Source organism: Juglans microcarpa x Juglans regia, chromosome 5D, assembly GCF_004785595.1.
Source record: "Juglans microcarpa x Juglans regia isolate MS1-56 chromosome 5D, Jm3101_v1.0, whole genome shotgun sequence".
In the NCBI taxonomy this organism is placed as follows: Eukaryota; Viridiplantae; Streptophyta; class Magnoliopsida; order Fagales; family Juglandaceae; genus Juglans; species Juglans microcarpa x Juglans regia.
The window spans coordinates 16,757,701-16,775,572 of NC_054602.1; the positions used below are offsets into that span (position 1 = coordinate 16,757,701).

At 34.3% G+C, this 17,872-nt stretch overlaps 1 protein-coding gene across 1 annotated transcript; it reads right to left on the reverse strand.

The window, feature by feature from the left end:
* Window positions 1-2,343: 2,343 nt before the first annotated feature.
* On the reverse strand, window positions 2,344-11,274 carry LOC121264696 (lysine-specific demethylase JMJ18-like). Its single transcript, XM_041167985.1, has 11 exons — window positions 10,866-11,274; window positions 10,433-10,493; window positions 8,710-8,787; window positions 8,092-8,589; window positions 7,768-7,992; window positions 7,294-7,455; window positions 6,284-6,652; window positions 4,706-5,786; window positions 4,483-4,586; window positions 3,632-3,829; window positions 2,344-2,984 (listed from the first exon to the last, which is right to left on the reverse strand). The coding sequence occupies exons 2-11, from the start codon at window positions 10,472-10,474 to the stop codon at window positions 2,745-2,747; spliced, it is 2,997 nt and encodes a 998-aa protein (XP_041023919.1). The 5' UTR covers window positions 10,475-10,493; window positions 10,866-11,274; the 3' UTR covers window positions 2,344-2,744.
* Window positions 11,275-17,872: the final 6,598 nt, after the last annotated feature.

The following is a 17,872-nucleotide window of genomic DNA, read 5'->3' on the forward strand; positions in this document are numbered from 1 at the left end:
CACTGATGTAGCTTATTTTGCACAAATTGATGTATCTTATTTTGACTCTATAGATCTACTTCTTGGTAAAAAGAGTTTTATAATTTAATATAATACAAGAAGCCACTTCAATTTATTACTATTGTTTTATTTATTTGATATTTGTTTGTGAACCTAACCCTTTTCTCTTTTTTTTTTTTTTTTGTCATTCGTACACTTCTTAACTGCCTAAACTTAGACTAAAGCTACATTTGGATTTTGAGTTGATTTTAGATGATTTGTGAATAGTAATAAAAAAGTAGTGAACTATTTATTAATAGTAGTGAAGTAGTCTTTAAACTTACCAAACACAGCCGAAAGTTGTGGCTGGTCCTAAAGACTAATAACACTATCAAAATTCAAAGAAATTTTGACCAGTGTCAACTCTCGGCCATTGATATAGCATCTCATGCAAAGAGAGGAGAAAACCATGAGGGTCCTGTATGAAACCCCAGTAAGAGCGCACAAAACAGTGGACTACAAACAAGAAAGGGAAGATTATGGACCTCCCTTGGGAGGCTATTGTGCTATCTGGAATTATAAGAAAAAAGAAAAAAAAAAAAAAAGAATTAGTCATATTGAAAGGAATATCGAGAATATAAATATATAATACACTGGTGATTTGTCAATCGAAAATAACATTCTGTTTTCAGTTTTATGATATCTCTTTGAACTTTGAAGAGATCTAACCCTTCATCGAAATATCTTTCAATCCCCCTACCGCAGAGAAAGTCTCCGGGGACATAAAAGACTCATTAACGTCCCTAGACACACAAATATAAAGAAACATATACATAAAAAAGATAATTTTATTCTAAGTTTTTTACGCCACATACTATTCACATGATATAATTTGATTTAGAAGATAAATTTTAAAATATGAATCTTACAAATCAAATTATCCTACGTGAATGGTATATGTTGTAGAGTCCTTGAAATAGCATTTCTCATTGATAAAATACATGAAATTAAAACAAAACAAAACAAAACAAAAGGCTAAGTCAAAAACAAAAAACAAAAAAACAAAGGATGGTCCTTTCCCATAAGAGGAGACTATCCCACCCTTTTGCTTGTGAAACTGAGCAAAGTTATTGCGCCTGTAGCCAAACAAGCCATGGCGACACCATACAAGGGCAAAGAGAGATCTAGAAAAAAGGATACAAGAGAGGGATCGGAAAACAATGTTGGGAGGAAAACCTAAGAGGCCGCACGTCTAATTTATATATATATATATATATATATATATATATATATTGATTCTGAGGTGCAGCTATTATATATGGAACGGACAAGATTTCACAAGAAAAGTTTCTCTTTTTGGTTTAGTATATAGCGTGATTTGAGTGAATTAATCGACAGGATTATGTGTAATTAATTAATGATATGGTCAAGGCAACGTATCTTACCAATGATCACCTTGTTACTCTGCTTGCTTATTTGTAGAGAAACAGAAATGGAATTAAGTACGTGAATGGACGAGTATGGAAATACATTTTTCTTTGTAATTTCCTTTGCCGTTTTGAGTTAATTTTTCCATCTGTTTTCTAATTATTTCGAAGAATTTAATGATAAAATCTATACGCCCTTTTAAAAATGGTCAATCTTAATTCGTTGCCGCCAAGTTCATAGCTGGGAATAATGAATATATCCATTTTAGATCTATGTCCTGATATGAGGGGCAGCAGTTTCAAGCTTTCCTACAAGCTTAATCATTTTCCTTGATTCCAGTCAAGGAAATTTTCTTAACCTATAGAGAACTCAACAGCCCTGGTTTTAGGGCTGCTAGAGTTCTAAAATTCTCGGTTAGAATCTGTTCCCTTTTTCATTTTTGCCAAGTTTCCTCTACTTGCCTTGTATAATCTCATTACCATGCTTGGGTAATAAAATAAGATTAGAAATCTGTAAATAATAGTGAAATAGTTTGAGTTAAGATGTTTTATTAGCTTTTGAGAAAATAAAGAGAAAAAGTTGAATAAAAATATTATAAAGTTAAAAAATTGTTTGAATATAAATTTTTAATATTATTTTTGTTTTAAATTTTGAAAAAGTTAGCATTGTTTTTTTGTGTTTTATTTGGAAATTTGAGAAAGTGGTAATAATTAGGTAATGATTAGATAAACAAGTTGAAAAATTAAAATTGAAAAGTATTTTGTGTTCGAGTGATGTTTGGGAAGGATAAGAAGTTTTGATATACTCATCTCACTTACCAAACATAGCCGAAAAAATGCAATTTTACAGTATAACAATCCCTATATAAAAAAAAAAAAAAAACGGAGTAAGAAATCAATAAGATACTTAAACCTAAACCGTATCAAGATCTGCATCGACTGTAAAATGGATATGTAATTTATAAAGCTTGGTAAAATTTTCTAAAATAACTGTGATCATTTGACAGCTTCTGAATCATCTACAGAGGACTCTACATCAAGGTCATGAATGAACACATGCCTATATTTGTGCACAACTCACGCTCAGGTTTTCACTCCCCTTTTATGGATCATTGAAAGAAAATATGCCTATTTGGTTAAATGGAGTAAGAAGCTACCTTGAGCCAAAAAGAATGATGGGGCCTATTTCTCTTCCTTATTTTATCTACAGGATTTCTGGATCTCCTCTATCAATGGTGTGAATGCCACTCTCCATTCGGCACTTCGTGGACTCACGGGCAGAATACTCTACACACTATTCTGTACTACTCTTGCGAGCTCGCGTTCTTTAAAAAGTCCTCATAGTACTAACTGTAACTCTTCATCAATTAGACAATGGCCTCGTCCTTCAGATGGATTATTCTGGTCCCTTTTAGTCAAATTGATACCAAAATCCTTTTCCTTTGTGTCTCCTAGAGAGCAACTCAATGCCAATGAGTACTTATAAGCATCACCATTGCTGCCCAAAGGCATAGGCACCATGTATCTGTGATTCCAGTACTCCACGCATTGATGATTCAGATCAAGAGCCTCGATAGCCTGAGGGCAATTTAGTCAGAACCGGAACACAGAATTCATAAGTTAATGTTTAACAACATCAGATGCATGGCACATCAAGAGGAAATGGTATCTGCAACTGCAGGCACATGCACACGTGGGCAAATAAATAAATAAATATATAAAATCACATGGTGCATACATTTGCAAATGTGTCTAAACGAAAGATATTCGTGCTTGCAAGAGTCGCTCTCAAACAAGCCAAAAAACAATTATCATGCGGAATACAGAAAGTAACAACCAGAAAAGGAGGAAACAGAAAACGTTGAGCTTTTACCAAAACCTACTTTGGGAGGAAAAACAAATACAATAAAGGCATTGTTGTGTTAACTCATCATTACTAACTTCAGGCATCTTTGGGACAATGGAAGTATTGGACTTGATTAATCTGCTTGACTGAAGAGTTGAATATGATTTGAGTTTGGAAATAAATGGAGTAAAAAGGCAAGCTTGTGGGATGGATAAGAATACCTAGTCCAATTAATTTGCAAAAAAAATTCTCTTTCTGTAGCCTTTGTGAAAAAAAAGAATATATAATCATCCCGTTGTCAACCCAATTGGTGTAGAGATTAGAGATTATATACAAAATAAGATATGAATGCAATTAAGGATGCAGGAAAGTACTTTACCAGAATTATGTGTGTAGAGAGAAATCCAAACATTTCAAGCCCGTTAATATTCTGCAAAGGTTGCAAAGAGGGTAGTCCCCGTTCCCTTAGGCTGCTCTGTCTAATAATTTCCTGGTTTAGTCTCTGGAGCACCATATCCCAGCATTTCTCCGCTGAGACATCTGTGAAAGTCTCATTTGGAAATTCTTCTAAAGTAACCTGGAATTTCATTCAACAGTGAGAGGTAAAATATATAACAATAAAAGAGAAATACGATAAGTTACAACATTTATTTAGTTCGTAACTTTAATCCATTACTATATTGTGTTCCAGTAAATTTTGTGATTTGATGGAAAAGAAAGCCATTCTTGTTACACCATCTAAATGTGTACAGAAAAACACGGCTCTTTCAAATCTAAAGTTGCGGACATATTTGCATTACAGGCCAGTCCGTTGCCACTTTCAGATTCAAGTCATTGAATTGTCAATCTAATTGTGACAATAGGAGTAAAGCAAGGTTTATGCTGAAAGAAACAAGCCAATCTAACTACAACGGTACCACATCCATCCAGATGTGCCATGCTTAAAACTGCCTCAAATATCAACCTAGGTCCAAGGTAAGCTATAACAATGGTCAAAACAACTGTTCTGAGCTTATGATGGGAGCTCTGACTTCAAAGACACATGAACCCACCCACCTCTGGTGCCATGTACAGAGAGAAAAGATTGAGAGGAGGGAGGAGGGACTATGACATCTTTGTAAAAAGCTTTAAAATAAATCAACCCAAACAGGTGTTGACTCTCCATCATACTAAAACCCCAAAACAGCAATAACAAATTTATAAACAGCATAACAAGGATAAAATATCCACCTTAAACAGAGGCCCAAGTAGACCAGCATCGAGGACTTCTGATATGTAACTACAAATTTTTGTTGGATTGAGCACGTTAAAAAACTTAACACGGCTTCTATATCCTGCACAAGTTAACCAAAATTGAGAACAAGTCAATGGAATCATCCTTCAATTAAATTAACAAATAGAAAGGATCAATAAAAGGTATCTTAGAAGATCCCAGCAAATATCTCCGGCATACCTTTTGGAAATATGGCCTGCTTACTGCACCAAAGCCTTCCAAACATAAGTGTCCCAAGATTAATAGGCTCAATACAAGGGTATAACTTTTGTATTGGATGGCCGCCCATAATTTCAATTTCGAACAAGCTGTCAGATGGCAGTTTAGAATGTGGATGCAGAGACGAGAGATCAACCCCGAACAACTTGTTTCCAACAATTGAAGAAGAATGCTCAACATGTCTCGAACATGAAGGATAGTCTCCATTTAAAAGGACATGTGAAACCAATAAATTACGGTCACTATCATGTTGCATTAGAACTGGTCCTCTTGCTGTGTCTGAACTACGAGCATTTTCTTGTTTACAGTTTGACACAGATACCTCCTCCACATTTGTGATAGCCTTGATATTAAAGCTATCAGATGTATGTAGCAACCCACTTTGATATTCATCAAGCATGACATTGAGATTCAAATCAATAGAGAAACCATGCCCTACTTTACTTTCACTGTTCATGACCACAGCTTTGTCATTTATGATAACATTATGACTATCTATACTGAAGTGATGCGTGCTTAAACTAAATGCTCCATGCTGGGACTCTGGCTGGATAACTTCTGAAGAAACATGACTAGATGAAGTGCAAGGAACATTTATGTTCAACTTCTCCCCAGTTTCCAGGAAAAAGGATGAGCTTTCCCTTTGATCATGAGAGTTGGTTCCATATGTGTCACCATCATTACCTACCTTAGCTAAACAAGCAACCTCATTAACAGAGGCAAATGTCGAAGTATCTGATGCCCATGCTTTTACTGAATCCACCACCCCTTCCAATGCGTCAACCAGTGTGTTTAACTCATTCATCGTATAACGCAGAAGAACAAATCTACCATCTATTTCACATGAACAAAAATTGTTTGCATGTTTCAGACATGAGAATTGGTCAGGGGAGCACTTGCAGCCTGCAGCAGATAGGTGTAAGTCGTAGAAGCAAGATGAACATTCTCTCTCTTTCTTCACATCAAAGTCTCTTTCCATTTTTTGCAACTTCAAATGACTGGGAAGATTATCTAGTCTTTCCTTCTCCATCCGTACCCTTGTCTGTCAATGGTAGCAATGATTGAAAAAAAGGTGGTAAATTCTCTAAGGGGATGCTTGGGGAATGAGATAAGATGAGAAATCTGTGAATAGTAGTTAAATGGTTTGTGAATAGTAGTAAAATGGTTTGAGTTATGATGTTTTACGGAGTTTTGGAAAATGAAAGAGAAAAAGTTGAATAAAAATATTATAAAGTTATAATATTGTTATAATATAATTTTTTAATATTATATTTATTCTGGGATTTAAAAAGGTTGAATTGTTTTTTGTATTTTGTTTGAAAGTTTGGGAAAGTTGTAATGATTAGTTTGAAAGTGTTTGCGTTTGAGTGATATTTAAGAAGGAAATGAGATGGGATAAGATGAGATGAGATGAGATGAGATGAAATGAAATAAGATGAGATGAGAAACATTACCAAACATCCCCTAAATTGTGCATGAAGTTCTGGATATAAATGAGAGAGAGAGAGAGAGAGAGAGAGAGAGAGAACAGTAATTCACCTTAACTGCATTGGTCAGTACCCCATCTTTCCCACAAAGACCTTGCCATCTCAAATTTCTTGGAGTTTCCTTTCCAAAAATGTATAGCTCCCGAAGGGCCTGTATGGCTTCCAAAGCAGACCCTAACAACAATTTGTCATGGGAAACTGATGTCTTGCGACACTGCTCGCTATATAGCTCCACTGCATTCTGGCCATGTACTAACCAATCAACTGGGGCCACATTCACCGCCTCCGCACAATTGAACCCACAATTAAATCCAGAGTGGTATGCCCTTGGAAAGGTGAGAATGAATTCACCAGATCGTTGAACAGCTCGATATACTGGTATTCTGTCAGATTTTAGAACTGAAGGAGATAACTGAGTGACCTGTCCCAAGACAAAAGTTATAATCTTAATGCCCGAAACACAATCATAAAACTTATAAGCAAAGGAGAGACAGATAGCATGTGGAAGCCCTCATGCCCTTGTGGGATCAAGTTAGATGTGTGATAGGGGAATGCTTGAGACTGACTTACATTTATTGGAGATGGACAGTCAAATGACAACAAATACGCCAAGAAAGGGAAAAAAAGAGGTATAGGTCCAATAAGATTAACTCACAAAGAAGTCACTGGTAGAAGAATTTCATTACACTACACATCATTTTCCATGGATAGAATTTAGGGGCTCTTATTCCTATCTTTTACTAGCATATCGGATATTGGTTGAGCAAAGAAGTGTAGCATTGTCTTGTAAGACCACTTTGCTCGCTTACAAAAGTCTTGACCTTTCTTCACTACTTAAAATGTGTATAGCATATACTTTATGTGCAATCACTCAGGGTTACAAAATTGCTATCATCATTCATCTATTATAAATGTAAATGGATAACAAGATATAGTGAAAATCAACTAGAAAGTACACCACATATAATTATTTCATAACTAAACATGCATTTATACAGAAATAAATCCAATAACTACTTTTGGTCCAATAACAACTAAGAAAGCACAAAGATACTATCTTACCAGTTCATTGAGTAAATTTGGCTGTTCTTCAAATAAATCAGGTAAATGCTTTCTCATTGCATCTTCCAAGGTGGAAGCATGGCTTCCAGGTACTCCATACCATATCTTTGGATCACCCCAGTGTAGATAGTTTAATGAATAGAGGTGATGGTCCTCAACATGCTGTCCCAAATCAAATGAAGAAAGAAACAAGGTTAAATTCTGATGAGAAGAAAAATTACACAAAATATGATCCGAGTTCATAGGTAGTGTGGATAATTCAATGATATCATATTCATCTGATACTTGGCTAAATACAGAAAGCATACTTCCACTTTAGTGTTTTTGCATATACTAAACAACCCAAAGTATTTTAACATAATAGGACATCAGTAAGCAAGTACATGTTAAAAAAATTTCGGCATCATCATTAGCTTTTATATATTCAATTCATTTATTCATGTAGAGATTTTGTAAGTAGTTCCATTGACCTACCCAACAGAAAGAAGAAAAGCACATCCCAACATAAAGCCATGGCACTAGAACTCCCGAGATATCACTTCCTTCAAAAGATAGCACTGAACCTGGAAGGCGTGGTAAGTTATTCAGATTCCAACCTGACATCGCATACTGATATGAGTCACTTTTGGTTACTCCGGACGATGCTTTCGGAAACCCACTTCCAAATGCACCAGTTTCCAAGTCAGCCCCATAGCATACCTGCAACATGACGAAATCAAAATATACACCATTTGCATCAATATACATACAAATATGAAATACAAAAGACACAAAACTAAAAGAACACTTCAACCATACCTCAACCTCATCTGTTGGTTGCTCTACTATCCGCCAGTATTCACCTTCAATATCCTCCACAGAGAAGTCCCATCTCTTTTTCTGTTGAGTTTCACCAGAGTGTAAATCCTCTTTAGCGTCCTTTACCCCAAAGTAGCACTCCTTGAAAAAATCAGCATATCTCTTGAAGTCTGCGAGTGTGAAGTCCGATCCTGAATGAAATCCAAACTTCTCATCATTAGCTTCTGAACCAGATTTGGTATGTCTCTGGCTTCTTCCCATTCTTGAGTGCTTCCTTCGTTTTCGTTTGCGGTCTCTGCTTTTCTTTCTCATCGGTTCCCTATTCTGAAGCAAGTCAACTTGCTGAATACGTGTAGAAAATTTAACATGTTCCCATATATCTTTCTCTTTAAGAGGGCAGGGTGGAATCCATGAAGATGGAGGGACAATCCTACATATGCCATAAGATTCTGCCTTTGTTCGAATTTTTGCTATGTAACCAAGTGTATCCTCAAACTCCTAACAAACATAGAGTTGCATGTAAAGAAAGAGATAATGCCACAACCCAAGCCAAACTAATTATGAAGTTCCAGCATAAAAAAGTACCACATCAGATCTTTATTCTAGACAGGAGAATACCTCAATAGTTGGATAAAATACAGGTGCTTCATCAATGATAGGCCTTTGTGCCTCAACTGGATCCCATCTAGCTGATATCTGAAACATACCAAAGATTATCTCACTTATGTAAGCATAATGAAACAGCAAGAGAAGAAAGCATTTAAATAACCCATTGTAAGCGCATTTAGATGCTTCAGAAAGCATTTCAGATTGAATATGTTTTCGGAACTACGTGATTGGCCCTACAATTTTACACTTGATAAGGCCAATCTAATATTTCAAGAACAAAGATTCCAATTTCATCAACCATATTAAAAGGGCAAAAAAAAAACTTGAGAGCTTCCAAAAATGGCTTCTTCCATGAAGCGATGGTATTATTTGAATCCCCTGGAGAACAAAAGACTGATACCATTTAATGGCACAACCACACACTCCTTTACAATATTGTTTTAGTTTAATAGCACAAAAGTTACAATGGCTGAGCTACATAGCCAACAAAAATCTTCTGTCAAGAGAATTTTCACTCTTTTGGATGTGTTTATAATCCTGCAAAACCTCTTCTATAAGAATACCTAAATGCACGGGCAATTAAGTTCAAGAAAAAATAATGATATATTCAGCAATGAAAACTGTGTTCTAGCTTCAAATCAGGCTTTAAAGCACATAAATAAAACCAGGTCGTAGAATAAGAAATGAATAATTCAGAAATGGCACAACAATACAACACGTGTAAAAGAGGACAGTAGTAATAATAAAATGTGTGAGAGTAAAGTTAAAAATGATTTTAAAGTGGCGGAAGTGGTAGAAAATAATTCATTGATCCAAAGTCATACAACTAAGAGCAAAAATGAACCAATTGTCAAATTATCACCACGTGATATAGCAGCCTTTTTCATCCTTATTTAATCAGTTTCCTTGTCAAAAATAATCAAGAGCTATAATCCAATTAGGTAACTTTACAACAGTAAGTTGATACTTGTCTTAGATTCTCAAGAACTGTAATCCAGCATCTCCTATTCATATATATCGCTACATCCTAAAACTAACAATGTTAGTTTTCCTAATTTCCATCGACTAAATTACATATAAAGTTTTTCCCTTTACATCTTCCCACTTTGTTTGGAACTATGAAACTACTCATGGATTCAGTCTGTGAATGAATTAGGTTGATCAACTGCGCAGGCTTCATTAACAATATTTTATAGAAGTGCGGTGCACAAAAACTATATTCAACAGATAATCTTCAGTATTGAACCTAATTTAAGATTTCTATCATATTTTTAGATTAATTTATTGGACACATGCCTTTTACAATTCAAGACTCCCAGATAACCGTGGAAAAAACACTTCACCTTCACTTCTTACCTCCTATATGAAAATTTCAGACTCACCAAATATACGAGCAGGCCTTCGGTTTATCACCAAAAATCTAACCGAAGTTTTAGAGAAAGAATGGATGATAAAATATCATGTTCTCATAACCCACAATTTGATCACTGCATGCAATTATGCGAAAAATATATTTCATCCAACAACAATATCTTTATGAAAATGCCCCTAAGCAAATTTGCGATGGATAGAAACATTGATCAGATTTCCTATGTGTGAACGGTTAATTATAAGACAATTGATAAAAGGTGTGAACAGAAGAAAAAAATTAAAACCTGATGATCATGAAAGATGCAAAACAAATATATAGGACAAATGGATAAAATTTAATAGACGGAATAAGAAACCTAACCTCAGTTATATGAGATTCTGCTACCAAATTGAACTGTTCCATTAGCTACAAAATTGAAACCCTAATACACCAATAAAATTCGATACTTTAGATAGAGAGTAGGCAGCCGTCCCCAAAAAACAGTATGTTTTCACTTTCTGAACCAACGGAAGCTTATGCACGAAAAATCACGTTGAAATAAAAGGCTTCATAAAATGCTGTAATAACTTGCAAATTTCATTACATGCAAAACTGAAAAGAGCGAATTCTGGTACCCCAAAAAAAGGGGGGAAAATTGAGTGAAAACTGATTTTCTAATTAAAGAATGAGAAAATTTATTTCGGAAAAACAAAATAGAGAATAAATTTTAAAAGAAAGTTAATAAGTGGACAGTAATGGGAATGAGAGACAGAATCTAAAAGGAAAGAATTAAGAAAAGAAGGCAAAAGGGTACCTTGAGAATGGCTAAGATTAGAGGTTGAAAGATATAGTGTAGTTTGATCTCCTCTCCTCTCCTCTCCTCTCCTCTCCTTCTCCCTTTTATTAGTTTAAAGAAAAAAGGCTCATTCTCATTTGGGATTTAGAATTGAGAAATGAGAGAATAAATGAAGGGAAAAAAAAATAAATAAATACAGAAGGATAAGAACTCCTGAAACGACGAAGTTGGATCTAATCCAAAGAGCAGCCAGAGAGAGAGAGAGGGAGGGAGAGAGGGTCAACAAGAAGAAACCCAAAACAGGAAAAAAAACGCGCAATATTAACGGAAAGCGGTGACTGAGAATCCAACCAACCAAACATAGGCGGTTTAACATATGTCCATTAACAATTACACCAAACATCGTACTCTCTCTCTCGCTGCTGGGGCTCAATTTTACGTATAATTTTACGTATAATTTTTTACAAAAAATAGATAAATATTAAAAAAAATAATTTTTTAACAATAAATTTCATTTCTTTTTAAAAAAATAATAAAATTTATACATTCTAAAACTGTATCTATCATTAATTTTAAAAAAATATAAATTATTTGAGACGCTATGAAAAAAAAAATAAACTTTTTCATATCAAATCCTATCTTTTTAAAAAATGAGTGAGCGAAAAACACTTTAAAATTATATCTAGTATTATTTCTATCTTTAAATTATAAATAATATTTAGGTTAAAATATGGTAAGAATTCTAATCCAAAATTAGTTTGATTATCCACCTTAATCTTTATTTATTAATATGGATCATTTATATTATGTCGTTACGATCACGTTGCTTGAATCACCGTTAACGTATGTAAAAGGATCGGCCGCCTTTTTTTTTTTTTTTGGTGATCATTATTGTCATGTCAACGCATTTTTCATTTTGGTAAAATTGAAAATAAAAAAGATTGTCGCGTTAGTTGAAGTGATAGGAATGAGTAAGAAGACGGTTTCAACCCAGAAAACTTCAACGCTTCCAATCCCACTAGAATTTTCGAATCTGTTTCTTTGTCCTTATTGTCCTTCTCGGTTCGGAAGATTCGTCTCTACTTCATGGGTTAAAAAAAAAAAGTGATCTTAAGGGTTTAATGAGACGAAAGGAGAACTTATATGAATACTTATAAAGTAGTTTATGAATAGTAATGAGATAATTTTTTAAAATTGAATATTTTTTAGATTTTGAAAAATGAGAGAAAAAAAGTTGAATAAATATTGTAAAATTAAAATATTATTAAAATATAATTTTATAATATTATTTTTGTTTAAGGATTTGAAATGATTGAATTAATTTTTATTTTTTATTTGAAAATTTTGTGTTTGAATTATGTTTGGAGATGAGATGAGAATTTTAGAATGAGATCTATTTCCAAACAAGTCCTAAGAGTAATTATTGTACTATTTATTATTGAGAACTGCTAGAGACACATAGAGATCCCACAAACTAACGTGTCACTATCACATCCAGTTGAGTTTTTTTTTTCTTTTTTTTTTTCTCTCCCCAGCCCCAATCCCCCTTTTCCCTCCCCCTCTGCAAACCCACGTTGTTGTCCCAAGTAAAGAGCCAGCGTTGTTGTAGCCAACCCTAGAAAACAACCGACATCAACGTCGCTGCCGTCATTCCCATCCCTCACCAACAACAAACAACAGACCTCTCTCCCTCAGTCTCTCTTTCTCTCATATTCATTCTATTTTCATTTGCAATTTTCTCAACAATCAAACATATTAAGATTTTCCCTCTCAACAACCAAACACAAAACAAATGTTATTTTCCATTCATTTTCTTAACAACCCAACAAGAACAAGTTGTGATTTTCCCTCTCAACAACTAAATAGAGAACAAATTTTTTTTTTTTCATTTTCTCAACAACCAAACATAGAGAGGTATCTGGTGGTAGAGGGATGTCGGTGGTGTCATCTAGGCTGTCGGAGACTCAACGGGAATGAGGCGGGGGTGAACTGACGAACGGGTCTCTATCTGGAGGAAGGCTCGCTCCGGGATAGTGAAGTGGGGGGAGGGAGACTGGGCGGGAGGGGGAATGTGAGAAAGAATAGAAAAAATGAGAGTTGAGGAAGGGGAACTAAGGGCACGAGTGAAATAAAAAATGAAAAGAACGAAATAAAATATTTTAAAAAAAAATACTTGATGTCACTTTGTGGGATCCCTTTGTGGGATCTCATTGTGTCTCCAGTAGTTTCCTTTATTATTGTTTACTTCTAAATTATCTACTTATAAGTTATTTCAAGGTAATTTCTCCTTTTTTTATTTTTTTCTTTTCTACCATGCCTTACTATGCCCTCTGTTAGGGTTAGGCCCAAGATGTATGAGACCAAGTCCACCACAAAAGCTTCATCAAGAAGTAAGAGGGAAAAGATAATACAAGAGTTGAGGAAGGGAGGTCCGACACACAAAGGGTGAGGTGACTTAAAACTGTCATTCCTCACCACTCCCAATGACCTCGATAAAAAAGAATCTGATTAGATAAAAAAGGGAGGAGAGATCTTCAACCTTATGATGAAAGACTCTAGGGATATTATTTTCTCTATATAAAAGGGGTATAGTGAGGTAAGAGAGACCATGAGAGTTTGCAAAATACTCTAATAATAGTGAATTTTTCCTACAAATAATCTGTAGACGTATATCCTATACCGAATCACGTAAATTCGTGTCTCATTCTCTATTTATATTTTCTATATTCTTTTATTATTTACTATTATGGATGTACATACGAGCACCATACCGGCACCTCAAACCGCCAACATGTGTTTCAAATTGACTCATCGAGGCACGAACCATCCCCATAAGCTGAGGATAACTCTTTCTCTTGTTCCGGCCTATTGTGCAATTTTATTCATTAACACACTCTAATTTATACCACTCACTTTGCCCATTGATATGACACCATAATATGGTGCCACGTGGTTTATTTAAAAAATTAAAAACACAAACATAAAAGGTAGAGAAAATTTAAGGTTTTAATATTTCTCTTTTTGTGTTTTCGAACACCATTTTTCTTTGAATATATATTTTTTAAAATTTTGTAATAATCCACGTGGCAGTACATTGTGGTGTCACATTAAGGGACAAAGTGAGTTGTATAAATTAGGGGATATAATATATTTTTCAAACAAATTTTTTACATTGCCAAATCTTAAGAATTTTATTCGTTTTTCATTAAATGTTAAAATAGTTCATATTGTTTATTTTTAAAAAGATTAGTTCGTATATTTTATTTATGAACATGTTCATATTTAAGCAAAAACCTTTTTAAAGTCTGGTCGTCTAAAGAGTTTTTATTTCAAAATATAAAATATCTAAAATATTATAAAAACTTCATTGAATTTCACAATGAACAAAAATCCATAAATCCATTTACCAAATAATATTTACTTAAAACCATCTTAACACTATTTAAATATTCAATATTTTTTTACTTGATCTCTCGGTCTTCTCCTGATCTGATTCATCCCATCCACCAGATTACTCTCAAACTCAACTGTGACAATTATTTATCTTGGAAAACTCAACTTCTTCCCTACCTCCATGGCCAAAAACTCTGTGGCTTTGTCGATGGTAGCCTTCTTGCTCCACCCAGATTTTTAAACCCTGCCACTGATGCCCTTTCCCCGAATTCTGCCTATGAATTTTGGTTTGAACAAGATCAATTCATTTTAAGCGCTCTTATCTCTTCTTTATCCGAACCTGTTCTTCAACAAATTGTTGGTCTCGATATCCTGTGATGTTTGGATTACTTTGGAGAAAATGTTTTCTACCACATCTAGTGTCTGTCAAATGAACACACTATATCAACTAAGTATGTTGAAAAAGGGAGGTCTCTCGATTCCGGATTATTTTCAAAAAGCTAAAAGCTTTCCTGATGTCTTATCAGCTATTGGACATCCTTTTGGTGACTTTGAAATCACATCATACATTCTTGCTGGACTACCCAGCGAATATGATCCTCTTATTACCTCAGTGAATACACATTTTGAGCCTATGCCCCTTGATGAGCTCTACGGTCATTTGATCACGCATAAATTACATTTGGAACAGGTTGTTGTTTCATCTGACATCAACATCCCTTCTGCTAATATGACTGCCTAAAATTCTTAGTCCAATGGCCGATGACACTACACAAATAACCAACCATTTCGAGGTTTTAGAGGATGTGGTCACGACCAAAGATGTGGTCGACCCAACTCATCTGAAGCTCCAACAAATTCATCTAGCACCTCACGCCCATTTTGTCATATTTGCCTCAAGATGGGTCATACTACACTTAAATGTTGGTATAGGTTCGATCAAGATTACCAAGCTCCTTCCACTCCACAAACATATAATATATCAACTCAAGCATCATCAAATCAGTCCTAGTATCCAAACACTGGTGCTACTCATCATGTCACATCTGACTTGAAAATCGCAAACTTCACATTGAAGAATACATTGGATAGGATCAAGTCTTGGTTGGTAATGGTAAAGTTATGCGCATTCATAATATTGGTTCCTCAATTCTTTTCTCATCTCCCAAATCTTTCTTTCTCAATAATGTTCTCCATGTTTCTCATATAAAAAAGAACCTCCTCTCTGCTTATCAATTCTCCAAGGATAATCATGTTTATTTTGAATTTCACCCCTTCTTGTTTTTTTTTTTTTTTTGTTTTTTTTTTGTGTGAATGATCAATCATTGGGAGCCACCCTTCTCAAAGGCAAGAATAACCATGGACTATATCCATTACAACATCATTCCAAGGTTTCCCGTTCCCCTGCAACCCTCATTAATACTCGAGCTTCTGCTGATCAGTGGCATCATCATCTTGACCACCCAACATTACGCATTGTTTGTCAAGTGTCTACACACATTAGTTAGTCGTTTCCAATAATTCTCCAATAATTTTTGTCACTCTTGTCAACTTGGCAAGAGTCATCGTGTAACACCCCATTCCCGTAGGTTAGGAGTGTCACATACTTTTCATAAAATAAACCCGGCAAGAGACCTCGAACTTCATAAATGAAATTAGAAATTTATTTGTAGAAAATGTCTAATAAAATGTCTTTCAAAAACATTAAATGAAATAAACTGAACAAAATTCATGTCATAAAAGCATATTTTATTTTAGAAAGTCTGAACAAAAATTAAATGCTCCTTGTATTCCTGGCCTGCCTGCTCGTATTCATCATCCTCACCTGGGTGGTTAAAAACATGAAATAAAACTAAAATGAGTCGAAGACTCAGCAAGAAATCCATCACAACGTAAACATACTAAACATAAGGTTTCATAAAAACTTTCATGCTGAGAGTTTAAATTCATGACTATTAATACTGATGTTTGTGCTATGCATGACTGTTTTAACTGAATTAACTGACTGATCAGACTGATTTATCTGATTGATTTGATTTATCTGACTGGCCAACACACTTAACCTTGTGTGCGAGGTTGTGCACCGGCCCCACATCCTGCGGCCGCAAGGGGAGCTGCTGATAGTATTCTGGCATACTATGGTAGACCACGACTGAGTTCGTGGCTTGTACATCCACCCTGAAATTGAACTGCATTGGTACCATACATCTGAATGGCTATCTTATTAACTGATCTGATATTATCTTTCACTTGAATTTAAGATGGCTTACGTGTCTTATACACATGAGATGCATGACATAATACATACATAATTATAATTTCTGAATCTGAACATGATGCGGAATGACATGATCGTATGCTATGCTGGATGACATGTTTGCATATGACATGAGTGGTTCATAAATAATGGCTGGAAATGAATTGGCTTGAATACTAATTATCTATAAACTGAACTGTGATGATTCTAAATTTGTGATCAAATTACTTATCTCGCAGCGTGTCTTCTTGAATAACACTTCATAACTTGAGATCTAATGAAATAATAATTATCATTAAATTGGTTTGGAATCACATAAGTACTAATATCTTACTTAATTAAATCCACAATCTAAAAATAGTGTTAAACAATTCAATAAATCCTAGTATCTAAATTACTAAAAATACTAATTACATATTTTAATTTAGTAGAATACTTGAGCTATTTTAAAATAAATCATAAAACTTCAACTCTTAAAATAAGTTTCTTTTCTTAACATAATTATTAAATCTTATAAGAAATCTAATAAATATTAATATCACTTAAATATTCTTAACATATTTCTTTATTTTTAACCTACAACTTTAATAGCATAATTATAATAACATCTATTAAGGTAGGCAGTAGAATATCGTTTAATAAAGCATTCAAAATAATTTAACAACTTTTATTGCTGAAGTATGATATCTAATCTTTCAAATATAATTTCACTGTGTATATATATATATATATATATATATGGATCTAAAATATTTGGTGAAAACATTCGATTAATAAAAGTAGACTTAATTATAATATTATTCAAAACCCATAACATATTCCTTAATTTTTCTATTTAAAATATAACATAAATATCTTGAAAATCTAATAAATAGTCAATTGGAAAATTGCTTAACATAGTAGGCTCAAAAGTATAAAATATACTTTAATTCCTTTAAATGCTTTCTATAATAATTTAAGTCTAATTTGCTTATAATTACCTAAGTAAAAATCTCACATTTAGAATATTAAGCCCAATAAAATTACTAAAAACAGTTGTTGAAATAATACAAGATCAAGTCGAAATCGACATACAAGTCTATTAAGGATTATTACAATTTAAAAGAGTTGCAATTCTGGCCCATAAAAAAATATTACTATACGAGTCCATCTACATAAGCCCATCACACGCACATAAGGCCTAGGGCCCATCAAGAATTTAGGATTCCTCTAGAAGACAAAGTACACGGGCCAAACAAAACAGAGAGTTTGTGAGAGAGAGGGAGAGGTTCTGCGATGGACTCACCGAGAGAAGAGTTGACGTGCGGCGGCTCTGGGTGGCTGGCAGGGGGCACGGCGGCGCGACTGGGTGGTCCTCTGGGTAAGGAGGTGCGAC

Coding starts and splice junctions, on each gene's coding strand:
- LOC121264696 (XM_041167985.1), bottom strand. CDS start 10,474: ATGGAACAGTTCAATTTGGTAGCAGAATCTCATATAACTGAG. Junction 8,788..10,432: donor CAGAATCTCATATAACTGAG/GTTAGGTTTCTT, acceptor GGTATGTTTCAG/ATATCAGCTAGATGGGATCC. Junction 7,993..8,091: donor AACCAACAGATGAGGTTGAG/GTATGGTTGAAG, acceptor GTCATGTTGCAG/GTATGCTATGGGGCTGACTT.